This window comes from Tachypleus tridentatus, chromosome 7, assembly GCF_004210375.1.
Source record: "Tachypleus tridentatus isolate NWPU-2018 chromosome 7, ASM421037v1, whole genome shotgun sequence".
Taxonomy (NCBI): domain Eukaryota; kingdom Metazoa; phylum Arthropoda; class Merostomata; order Xiphosura; family Limulidae; genus Tachypleus; species Tachypleus tridentatus.
The window spans coordinates 117,364,527-117,378,255 of record NC_134831.1 but is presented as its reverse complement, the minus strand read 5'-3'; the positions used below and the strand labels follow the sequence as shown (position 1 = coordinate 117,378,255).

Sequence of the window (13,729 nt, the reverse complement as noted above, 5' to 3'; positions counted from 1 at the left end):
TTCCTCTATGGTGGTGTTTATTGAACTGTATATTGTTATGGGTATGTTATTCCTCTATGATGGTGTGTATTGAACTGTATATTGTTATGGGTATGTTATTCCTATATGATGTGTGTATTGAACTGTATATTGTTATGGGTATGTTATTCCTTTATGATGATGTTTATTGAACTGTATATTGTTTGGGTATGTTATTCCTCTATGATGGTGTTTATTGAACTGTATATTGTTATGGGTATGTTATTCCTCTGTGATGGTGTGTATTGAACTGTATATTGTTATGGGTATGTTATTCCTATATGAGGTGTGTATTGAACTGTATATTGTTATGGGTATGTTATTCCTATATGATGGTGTTTATTGAACTGTATATTGTTATGGGTATGTTATTCCTCTATGATGGTGTGTATTGAACTGTATATTGTTATGGGTATGCTATTCCTATATGAGGTGTGTATTGAACTGTATATTATTATGGGTATGTTATTCCTTTATGATGGTGTGTATTGAACTGTATATTGTTATGGGTATGTTATTCCTATATGATGGTGTGTATCGAACTGTATATTGTTATGGGTATGTTATTCCTATATGAGGTGTGTATTGAACTGTATATTGTTATGGGTATGTTATTCCTATATGATGGTGTGTATTGAACTGTATATTGTTATGGGTATGTTATTCCTATATGATGGTGTGTATCGAACTGTATATTGTTATGGGTATGTTATTCCTATATGATGGTGTGTATTGAACTGTATATTGTTATGGGTATGTTATTCCTATATGATGGTGTGTATCGAACTGTATATTGTTATGGGTATGTTATTCCTATATGAGGTGTGTATTGAACTGTATATTGTTATGGGTATGTTATTCCTATATGAGGTGTTTATTGAACTGTATATTGTTATGGGTATGTTATTCCTATATGAGGTGTGTATTGAACTGTATATTGTTATGGGTATGTTATTCCTATATGAGGTGTGTATTGAACTGTATATTGTTATGGGTATGTTATTCCTATATGATCGTGTGTATCGAACTGTATATTGTTATGGGTATGTTATTCCTATATGAGGTGTGTATTGAACTGTATATTGTTATGGGTATGTTATTCCTATATGATCGTGTGTATCGAACTGTATATTGTTATGGGTATGTTATTCCTATATGATCGTGTGTATTGAACTGTATATTGTTATGGGTATGTTATTCCTATATGAGATGTGTATTAGACTGTATATTGTTATGGATTATATAAATACCTATCTTCTTCATTTTCAAAGTTTTTTTGTGACAAACAATTCTGAGATGTGAATGTTAGATATACCGGAGTTAAAAATAGAAATAGAAAGTGTGATAAAAGGTAGGAATGTAACTTGTTATATTCTTGTATAGGACGAGGTATTGGAAAGTGGGACACCATTATCCATCGCAGGGATAGCTTGATGCGCGTGCGCCAACTTTGTTTGGCATCGTATCAAGGATCCGTTTTCTTGAGAAATAAATAAAAAAGGTGAAGGAACACATTTAACATGTTGTCACTTCTAGACATTCATCAGTATAGCTTGGTCGTCTTACAGCCACCACACGGTGATTGTTAGGTTTTGAGAAGTAACGTTTTGTCGGCTCGTTACGAGCCTCAGGTAAACACTGCAGTCTATTAATTAAAGTAGTGAAGACTGAATAATTTAACCTTAAGCTGTTGACGTGGTTTTATCTAAGTTGAAAACTTAACACAGAGTTATAACGTGATTATGTCCGAATTAAACAGCTTAGTACAAGATCGTTAGTTTGGGTACGCCTAATTTAAAGTTTAGCCCCAATTGCTTATCTGATTACGTCCGAGTTAAACAGCTTAGCCCGGGGTTGTTCGAACGGTATGCTCAGTTTAAATAGTTTAGGATATTTTCGTGAATAAGTCTAAGTTAAGCATTTTTGTCCAAAATTGCCAGTGAAGTTAAATCAAAGTTAAACAGTTTAGTCTAGGGGTGTTTCTGTTGTTACTTTTTCACCAATAAAAGTGGTCACAAAACGTTGAGTCAAAATAAAATACCAGACTTTGGAAACATAATTCTGAGCAAATTTTCTTTCAATGAGACTGGTGTTATCTGATTGTCTTTTTGATTTGAGAAAATTGATTTTACAAAACGCGATAGTGTAAGTAAAACAGTAATTTCGTTTATACAAAGAAAAAACTAGAAAACTACGCGCATATTAACTTACCTTGGGGGTTTTTCCATCTAAAAGTAACTGTAATTAAAAACAACACAGTCTAAATTTTAAACATATTTTAGAATATTATAATGTTATTAGTTGTAGATGTTTATTAACTCTGCTGTTATTTTCCCCATTTTATTCTTACACCAGTTCTATACAAGATGATAGCAACGTTGAATATAAGTCCCACGAGCTTTGGAGGCACATCTAGAAGTAATTCAGTTCATGTATCAATGATGACTCCAGACCTTTATGGTTCTTCTGTTGGAGTATTCACTGAAAGGGTAAATCCAACTTACGGTTTTACGTATGGAGAGACAAGAAAATCTTCACGTCCAAGTGTTCCTGTATCACACAATCAAACACTGAGAAAACTTAAGATCCCACCTTGGAGACTCTCTGACCCAGTAGGATTTTCCCAAATATCTTCTTCAGTCAATCCTGCCAGTTCTCCGACTACAGCCAGTTATGTTTGTCCAGAAAGAGTTAAAACTCAGATTACACCATCAATGAATCCCAGTTCTCGGAAATACTACGAGAGGCCAAACAACCCATTCATCAGCTTAGGGTCTTCCATAACGTCTTCGTTTAATGAACTGACCAATGTTGGATCTGAATCATTGGGATCTTCTGTCACCTCTCACTTGAATTTTACAACTATTCCTGCAGTTCCAAGTTTTATATCAATAAACCGAAAATCCATCTCCATAAATAACTCGTCCTCTTCACTTGTTCCTGCTAGAAATACAGTCAACAACTCTTCAACTTATAATCCGACAGCGCCTCCATGTTTCTGCTCATCATCTTCAGAGATCCCAGGGTCATCCATTTGCTCTGATGACCATTTATCTTCTGTGAACAGTCACAGGGTACAGCTTCAACAGAAGCCATTTGTTAGCAGTTACAAGCCTTTTGCGAGCTTAGAAAAGTATAATAAACAGAATGTCCATAGAAGAGATCGTGTAATTAAGTTCCGCGAGAACCAAACAAACTTTGCCAACAAACCTCACATTTCGTGGAAACTGTTAAATATTAAAATAAACACAGTAGTCAATCATCGTACACCTAGATTATGTCAATGTAACAAAGAAATATCGAGATCCATTGATTCTGGCATCGGTAGTCCAGAAAAAAGATTATCTTTACAAGGGGATAGTCCAGATGAAAAATTATCTTCACACGATGATACTCCAGAAGAAAGGTTATCTTTACACGATGATGGATCAGAAGAAGGATTATCTTTAGACGATGATGGATCAGAAGAAGGGTTATCTTTACACAGTGATACTCCAGAAGAAAGGTTATCTTTACACGATGATGAATCAGAAGAACATGGCCACCATTCACTTGTGGTCATAAAGTTGAAAAAAAATTATACTAAAGAAGTAAACAAACCTGCAAGAGTTGACAGCAGCCAAGGTTAGTTGGTTAATTAAGTTGTATAACTTATACCATAGGCTCACAACTGATAAAAATATAGAAATTCAAAGTCAGTTCTCACTGTTACTCTTTTTTTTTTTTCAAGAACTGACACTTGTACACCACAGATCGAACTATAATATTCAATTTTTGTGGTAGGAAATTAGTAGTAATTTATCAAATTAACTTCCTAGTGTTATTATACTTGGAATACTCGGTATTTAGTCACATATCACCTTAGTAGTAAACGATCCAAGGTATTTCCTAGTGTTATTATAATTAGAATACTTACTATTTAGTCCCATATTCCCTAAGTAGTAAAGGATCCAAGATATTTCCTCGTGTTATTATAATTAGAATACTTACTATTAGGTCACATATTCCCTAAGTAGTAAACGATTTTAGATATTTCCTAGTGTTATTATAATTAGAATAGTTACTATTTAGTCACATATTCCCTGAGTAGTAAACTATCCAAGATATTTCCTCGTGTTATTATAATTAGAATAGTTACTATTTAGTCACATATTCCCTAAGTAGTAAAAAATCCAAGATATTTTCTAGTGATATTATAATTAGAATACTTACTATTTAGTCACATATTACCTAAGTAGTAAAGGATTCAAGATATTTCCTGGTGTTATTATAATTATAATACTTACTATTTAGTCATATATTACCTAAGTAGTAAAGGATCCAAGATATTTCCTAGTGTTATTATAATTAGAATACTTACTATTTAGTCACATATTCCCTAAGTAGTAAACGATCCAAGATATTTCCTAGTGTTATTATAATTAGAATACTTACTATTTAGTCACATATTCCCTAAGTAGTAAAGGATTCAAGATATTTTCTAGTGATATTATAATTAGAATACTTACTATTTAGTCACATATTCCCTAAGTAGTAAAGGATCCAAGATATTTTCTAGTGATATTATAATTAGAATACTTACTATTTAGTCACATATTCCCTAAGTAGTAAACGATCCAAGATATTTCCTAGTGTTATTATAATTAGAATACATACTATTTAGTCACATATTACCTAAGTAGTAAACGATCCAAGATATTTCCTAGTGTTATTATAATTAGAATACTTACTATTTAGTCACATATTCCCTAAGTAGTAAACGATCCAAGATATTTCCTAGTGCTATTATAATTAGAATACTTACTATTTAGTCACATATTACCTGAGTAGTAAAGGATCCAAGATATTTTCTAGTGTTATTATAATTAGAATACTTACTATTTAGTCACATATTACCTAAGTAGTAAAGGATCCAAGATATTTTCTAGTGATATTATAATTAGAATACTTACTATTTAGTCACATATTACCTAAGTAGTAAACGATCCAAGATATTTTCTAGTGATATTATAATTAGAATACTTACTATTTAGTCACATATTCCCTAAGTAGTAAAGGATCCAAGATATTTTCTAGTGTTATTATAATTAGAATACTTACTATTTAGTCACATATTACCTAAGTAGTAAAGGATCCAAGATATTTTCTAGTGTTATTATAATTAGAATACTTACTATTTAGTCACATATTACCTAAGTAGTAAAGGATCCAAGATATTTCCTAGTGATATTATAATTAGAATACTTACTATTTAGTCACATATTACATAACTAGTAAAGGATCCAAGATTTTTCCTAGTGTTATTATAATTAGAATACTTACTATTAGGTCACATATTCCTTTTTTACTTGACACGTTGTGTCGAGACCGAGTATGATCAATGTTCTCACAAAGTATCGAAATAAACTTTAGAGTAATTGTTTTAAATACACATAATGTTAACTTGTGCACTTGATAATAATAGCACCGATTATCGAAACGTTTTACCTGTCTTTAAAATATTTTTGCACAGTATCAAAAGCTATAACATACGACAAAATAATATTCAGTCTTTTTAGGTATGGTGTCCCGCTAGTACAGCGGTTTGTTTCCGGGTTTACAACCCTAAAATCAGGGTGTTGATTCCCCTCAGTTGGCTCAGCAGATGGCCTGATGTGGCTTTGTTCTAAGTAAACACACACACTTATGTATGTCCATCTACTGTTACTAGGACTGATTTTGTCTTGATCCTCTAATTTTAAATGTCTCCCGGTAGGACACAAGTAAGTTTAAAAAACTTAAAAAACTAAAAACTACATTCCCCACAGTGGACACATAAGATAGTCCAGATGTGTCTATTCCCTAAAAATGAACTAAATATTTTCACGTTTGTATTTTTTAGTCTTGTGAAATTTAGTAATTAGGATTTTTATTACACACTCAAATGAACTAGTTTTTCAATATTGAAGACGAGAAGTGAAAACTTTTACCCAGATATTATCAGTCCGATTTCCGATTTCGTGTCCCAGAAACCGGGCGACTTCGATCATATTAAACCTTTTCTTCCACTTCTGTTGCCAGGAGCTGACTTCGATGAAGGCAATACACATCAGACAGAGAATGAAAACAAGACGTTCAAAACTCGATCAACTGCACGGAAAGAAAAAATCCCAAATCCTAGACCCCAAATGTTACTCATAGACGACAACAAAGAACCATATGAAGCCCAGAAAATAATACATGAAGAGTATAAGTTAGAAGATTTTAATTTCCTGAAAGTTTTGGGCCGAAGTGGTTTCGGTAAAGTAAGTGTCGTACCATAGTTCTAAAAATAAGATATTGAAATCATAACCCTTAATAGTCCGAACATCATGAAAACGTGATTTATTCCGATATAGTGAATAATGTCATAATTCTAAGGAGAAACGTTAACCTAAATCCTGTGGTTCAACAGTAAGGTTCATGAACAACCCTTAAGTTCTAGGTTTGATCCCTCCTTTACGCACTGAACAAACAAGTCGTCGAGCAACATTATACTTAACAAACAAACAAGAAAATAATAATTTACGTTACCCATAACGTTGTGAATATATGAGTCAAGGTTTGGTTCTATAAAATAAATGGTGTACGTCATTCTTCTGTAGGGATCGGTTAACATTAATGGGTGATATTTCTATCATCGAGAAAGTTTTAAAGAAACGGTTTTGGTAAGGCAAGAGGTGTGTTCAAACTTCTATGGAACTTTTTTATTTATTAGATACTGTTGATGTTCGTTATTTGTAGATATTGCTACATTCTATATATATTTGGCATTTTTAACGTTCTTCTTTCATTATGTATTGTAAATGTTATTTTCTTGTTAGATATTGTTGTCGTAATACTTTCATTCGGTATTGTTAACGTTCTTCTTTCATTATGTATTATAAATGTTATTTTCTCGTTAGATATTATTGTTCTACTTTCATTCGGTATTGTTGACGTTATTCTTTCATTATGTATTGTAAATGTTATTTTTTCAAAAGACATTGTTGTCGTTATACTTTCATTTGGCATTGTTGACGTTCTTCTTTCATTATGTATTATAAATATTATTTTTTCAAAAGACATTGTTGTCGTAATACTTTCATTCGGTATTGTTGACGTTCTTCTTTTATTATGTATTGTTAATGTTATTTTTTCAAATGACATTGTTGTCGTTATACTTTCATTCGGCATTGTTAACGTATTTCTTTCATCAAGCATTGTCAATGTTATTTTTTCAAGAAACATTGATGTCGTTATACTTTCATTCGGTATTGCGGACGTTCTTCTTTCATTATGTATTGTAAATGTTATTTTTTCATTAGATGTTACTTTGGTTTTACTTTTATTCGGTATTGCTGACGTTCTTCTTTCATTATGTATTGTAAATGTTATTTTTTTCAAAAGACATTGTTGTCGTTATACTTTCATTTGGCATTGTTGACGTTCTTCTTTCATTATGTATTATAAATATTATTTTTTCAAAAGACATTGTTGTCGTTATACTTTTATTCGGTATTGTTGACGTTTTTCTTTCATTATTTATTGTAAATGTTATTTTTTCAAATGACATTGTTGTCGTTATACTTTCATTCGGCATTGTTAACGTATTTCTTTCATCAAGCATTGTCAATGTTATTTTTTCAAGAAACATTGATGTCGTTATACTTTCATTCGGTATTGCGGACGTTCTTCTTTCATTATGTATTGTAAATGTTATTTTTTCATTAGATGTTACTTTGGTTTTACTTTTATTCGGTATTGTTGACGTTCTTCTTTCATTATGTATTGTAAATGTTATTTTTTTCCAAAGACATTGTTGTCGTTATACTTTCATTTGGCATTGTTGACGTTCTTCTTTCATTATGTATTATAAATATTATTTTTTCAAAAGACATTGTTGTCGTTATACTTTTATTCGGTATTGTTGACGTTTTTCTTTCATTATTTATTGTAAATGTTATTTTTTCAAATGACATTGTTGTCGTTATACTTTCATTCGGCATTGTTAACGTATTTCTTTCATCAAGCATTGTCAATGTTATTTTTTCAAGAAACATTGTTGTCGTTATACTTTCATTCGGTATTGTTGACGTTCTTCTTTCATTATGTATTGTTAATGTTATTTTTTCAAAAGACATTGTTGTCGTTCTACTTTCATTTGGCATTGTTAACGTTCTTCTTTCATTATGTATTGTTAATGTTATTTTTTCAAAAGACATTGTTGTCGTTATACTTTCATTTGGCATTTTTAACGTTCTTCTTTCATTATGTATTGTAAATGTTATTTTTTCAAAAGACATTGTTGTCGTTATACTTTCATTTGGCATTGTTAACGTTCTTCTTTCATTATGTATTGTTAATGTTATTTTTTCAAAAGACATTGTTGTCGTTATACTTTCATTTGGCATTGTTGACGTTCTTCTTTCATTATGTATTATAAATATTATTTTTTCAAAAGACATTGTTGTCGTTATACTTTCATTTGGCATTGTTAACGTTCTTCTTTCATTATGTATTATAAATGTTATTTTCTCGTTAGATATTATTGTTCTACTTTCATTCGGTATTGTTAACGTTCTTCTTTCATTATATATTGTAAATGTTATTTTTCAAAAGGCATTGTTGTCGTTATACTTTCATTCGGTATTGTTAACGTTCTTCTTTTATTATGTATTGTTAATGTTATTTTTTCAAATGACATTGTTGTCGTTATACTTTCATTCGGTATTGTTAACGTTCTTCTTTCATTATGTATTATAAATGTTATTTTCTCGTTAGATATTATTGTTCTACTTTCATTCGGTATTGTTGACGTTATTCTTTCATTATGTATTGTAAATGTTATTTTTTCAAGAAACATTGTTGTCGTTATACTTTCATTCGGTATTGCTGGCGTTCTTCTTTCAATATGTATTGTAAATGTTATTTTTTTCAAAAGACTTTGTTGTCGTTATACTTTCATTTGGCATTGTTAACGTTCTTCTTTCATTATGTATTATAAATGTTATTTTCTCGTTAGATATTATTGTTCTACTTTCATTCGGTATTGTTAACGTTCTTCTTTCATTATATATTGTAAATGTTATTTTTCAAAAGGCATTGTTGTCGTTATACTTTCATTCGGTATTGTTAACGTTCTTCTTTTATTATGTATTGTTAATGTTATTTTTTCAAATGACATTGTTGTCGTTATACTTTCATTCGGCATTGTTAACGTATTTCTTTCATCAAGCATTGTCAATGTTATTTTTTCAAGAAACATTGTTGTCGTTATACTTTCATTCGGTATTGTTGACGTTCTTCTTTCATTATGTATTGTTAATGTTATTTTTCAAAAGACATTGTTGTCGTTCTACTTTCATTTGGCATTGTTAACGTTCTTCTTTCATTATGTATTGTTAATGTTATTTTTCAAAAGACATTGTTGTCGTTATACTTTCATTTGGCATTTTAACGTTCTTCTTTCATTATGTATTGTAAATGTTATTTTTCAAAAGACATTGTTGTCGTTATACTTTCATTTGGCATTGTTAACGTTCTTCTTTCATTATGTATTGTTAATGTTATTTTTTCAAAAGACATTGTTGTCGTTATACTTTCATTTGGCATTGTTGACGTTCTTCTTTCATTATGTATTATAAATATTATTTTTTCAAAAGACATTGTTGTCGTAATACTTTCATTCGGTATTGTTAACGTTCTTCTTTCATTATGTATTATAAATGTTATTTTCTCGTTAGATATTATTGTTCTACTTTCATTCGGTATTGTTGACGTTATTCTTTCATTATGTATTGTAAATGTTATTTTTTCAAGAAACATTGTTGTCGTTATACTTTCATTCGGTATTGCTGGCGTTCTTCTTTCAATATGTATTGTAAATGTTATTTTTTCAAAAGACTTTGTTGTCGTTATACTTTCATTTGGCATTGTTAACGTTCTTCTTTCATTATGTATTATAAATGTTATTTTCTCGTTAGATATTATTGTTCTACTTTCATTCGGTATTGTTAACGTTCTTCTTTCATTATATATTGTAAATGTTATTTTTCAAAAGGCATTGTTGTCGTTATACTTTCATTCGGTATTGTTAACGTTCTTCTTTTATTATGTATTGTTAATGTTATTTTTTCAAATGACATTGTTGTCGTTATACTTTCATTCGGCATTGTTAACGTATTTCTTTCATCAAGCATTGTCAATGTTATTTTTTCAAGAAACATTGTTGTCGTTATACTTTCATTCGGTATTGTTGACGTTCTTCTTTCATTATGTATTGTTAATGTTATTTTTTCAAAAGACATTGTTGTCGTTCTACTTTCATTTGGCATTGTTAACGTTCTTCTTTCATTATGTATTGTTAATGTTATTTTTTCAAAAGACATTGTTGTCGTTATACTTTCATTTGGCATTTTTAACGTTCTTCTTTCATTATGTATTGTAAATGTTATTTTTTCAAAAGACATTGTTGTCGTTATACTTTCATTTGGCATTGTTAACGTTCTTCTTTCATTATGTATTGTTAATGTTATTTTTTCAAAAGACATTGTTGTCGTTATACTTTCATTTGGCATTGTTGACGTTCTTCTTTCATTATGTATTATAAATATTATTTTTTCAAAAGACATTGTTGTCGTAATACTTTCATTCGGTATTGTTAACGTTCTTCTTTCATTATGTATTATAAATGTTATTTTCTCGTTAGATATTATTGTTCTACTTTCATTCGGTATTGTTGACGTTATTCTTTCATTATGTATTGTAAATGTTATTTTTTCAAGAAACATTGTTGTCGTTATACTTTCATTCGGTATTGCTGGCGTTCTTCTTTCAATATGTATTGTAAATGTTATTTTTTTCAAAAGACTTTGTTGTCGTTATACTTTCATTTGGCATTGTTAACGTTCTTCTTTCATTATGTATTATAAATGTTATTTTCTCGTTAGATATTATTGTTCTACTTTCGTTCGGTATTGTTAACGTTCTTCTTTCATTATATATTGTAAATGTTATTTTTCAAAAGGCATTGTTGTCGTTATACTTTCATTCGGTATTGTTAACGTTCTTCTTTTATTATGTATTGTTAATGTTATTTTTTTCAAATGACATTGTTGTCGTTATACTTTCATTCGGCATTGTTAACGTATTTCTTTCATCAAGCATTGTCAATGTTATTTTTTCAAGAAACATTGATGTCGTTATACTTTCATTCGGAATTGCGGACGTTCTTCTTTCATTATGTATTGTAAATGTTATTTTTTCATTAGATGTTACTTTGGTTTTACTTTTATTCGGTATTGTTGACGTTCTTCTTTCATTATATATTGTAAATGTTATTTTTTTCAAAAGACATTGTTGTCGTTATACTTTCATTTGGCATTGTTGACGTTCTTCTTTCATTATGTATTATAAATATTATTTTTTCAAAAGACATTGTTGTCGTTATACTTTCATTTGGCATTGTTAACGTTCTTCTTTTATTATGTATTGTAAATGTTATTTTTTCAAAAGACATTGTTGTTATACTTTCATTTGGCATTGTTAACGTTCTTCTTTCATTATGTATTGTTAATGTTTTTTTTCAAAAGACATTGTTGTCGTTATACTTTCATTCGGTATTGTTAAGTTCTTCTTTCATTATGTATTGTTAATGTTATTTTTTGAATAGACATGATTGTGTTTCTACTTTCTTTTGTTATTGTTGACATTCGTTTTCATTAGGTATTGTTGGCCCAACTGAAAGGACGAGAGTCCTATTTCGCCATCAAGTGTCTGAAAAAGGACGTGATACTGGAAGACAACGACTTGGAAAGCGCTATTATAGAGAGGAAAGTGTTGGCACTTGGAACGAACCACCCATTCCTCTCCAAGCTGTTTTGTACATTTCAGAGCGAGGTTTGTGAAATTTCCAAGTTCGTAAAACCTCTACAGTATAAATATGTTTAAAACTTCAATATCACTTTAGATCAGGAGTCACCAAACTTTTTTCACAGGGGGCCAGACTTCAATGTTCGGTTTTGAAATGCTGCATCCAATCATTAGAATTGCTTTCAAATGTTCATCAGTCAACCTTGATCGATGTAGCGACTTCAGATACTTCATTTTTGAAAATGCTTGTTCACAGACATAAGTTGTTCCGAACACTGATCCCATACCAGATGCTAACTGTTTCAGCTTTGGAAAATCATCTTCAGGTATGCAGCTGTAAAATTCAGTTAGTTGCCCTTCTCTGTGTTTTGCTTTCAACAAGTCATTTCCTTGCAAATCGATGACCTCCAGCTTAAGTTCCACTGGTACGTCATCAATGACACAATCAAAACGATTCTGAAAAAGAAGAATGTCACTTTCGATTCTGTCGAGATCCGAAAATCTCTAAAAATGTTTATTTAAAACACCAATAATCTTTTTCTGAAACTTCAGGTTGACATCTTCTGTGATTCCAGCATGAAACTCATTGAAACACTGAAAATGAGAAAGGTTTTTTCTTTCCAAATGTGCTTCAAACAATGACGGCTTTCTCCGAAATCCTTTAATGATTCTATAGAGATCACAGACTGGGTTATTTTTCTCCTGAAGTTTTAAGTTTAATTCATTCATGTGGGATGTAATGTCAACCAAAAATGACAACTTTGACAACCAGGTTGGATCTGACAGAAGTGGATCGGTTCTATATTTCTCGATAAGAAATATATCTATTTCTCTTCTCAGCTTATAGAAACAAGACAAGACTTTACCGCAGCTGAGCCACCTCACCAGCGTGTGATAAGGCAAGTCACAGAAATCCGAATCAATTTCTTTAAGAAACACCTTGAACTGGCGATAATTAAGTGCATGACCCCGAATGAAGTTCACTGCAGAAATGACTGGTTTCAGTACGCAAGAAATATCTAAGTCTTTTCCACAGAGTGCTTGCTGATGTATGATGCAATGTATGAACAGAGCGCTTGGGAGTTGAAGATCTTCCAACTGTTTCCTGATCAGACCCTTCTTTACTCCAGCCATGTTTTTTCCTCCATCAACTGTTACACCTCTGAGCTGATTCCAGTGAAGGTTATAGTTTTGCAAAGTTTTATGCACTTCCATGAAAATGTCTTCTCCAGTTGTTCTTCCGTGCATGCTGCAAACTGATGCCAACTCTTCCGTGATCTGAAAGTCCAAATTAACTCCACGAATGAACACGAGAAGTTGTGACGTACTTGAGAGATCAGTAGACTCATCCATTACCAGAGAATACCATAGGAAGTTTCTAGTTTTTTGGCGTATCTGTAATGCGATGTTCTCTCCAACTTCTTCTGCTCTCCGTACAACTAAAGTTGCTGAAAGGCTGATACTTTCAAAGAAATTGGCTTTTTCAGGACACATCTCATTTGCTGCTTCCATCATACACTCTTTCATGAAGTTGCCGTCAGTAAAAGGTTTTCCTCGCTATGCCATCCTATGCACTATTTTGTAACTTGTACGAGTGACAGATTCATTTTCAGCAAACTTTCTCGTGAAGAGATTCTTTTGAGATTCAAAATCACGTTTCATGGATTCAAATTTGTCAGAACGGAACTTTCCTGAAAATTTCAAATATGTTAACAGATGTTTTGTTTCATAGTGACGCTGAAGATTGTACTCTTTCAAAACAGCAACACTTTCGGTGCATATCACACAAGTAGCTTTCTGGTTTCCACAAAGAAGTGCTTTTCTCCCCATTCATCACGAC

The 13,729-nt window shown here is 31.1% G+C and overlaps 1 protein-coding gene across 2 annotated transcripts in view; it reads left to right on the top strand.

The window, feature by feature from the left end:
- Positions 1-1,547: 1,547 nt before the first annotated feature.
- LOC143256467 (uncharacterized) overlaps positions 1,548-13,729 on the top strand; it is a 29,414-nt gene continuing 17,232 nt past the window's right edge. For both annotated transcript variants that reach the window (XM_076513736.1, XM_076513735.1), the window contains exons 1-4: positions 1,548-1,649; positions 2,374-3,642; positions 6,079-6,302; positions 11,743-11,916. In XM_076513736.1, coding sequence (XP_076369851.1) covers positions 2,385-3,642; positions 6,079-6,302; positions 11,743-11,916 — 1,656 coding nt within the window. In that variant the 5' untranslated portion in view covers positions 1,548-1,649; positions 2,374-2,384. The remainder of the gene's footprint in view (positions 1,650-2,373; positions 3,643-6,078; positions 6,303-11,742; positions 11,917-13,729) is intronic.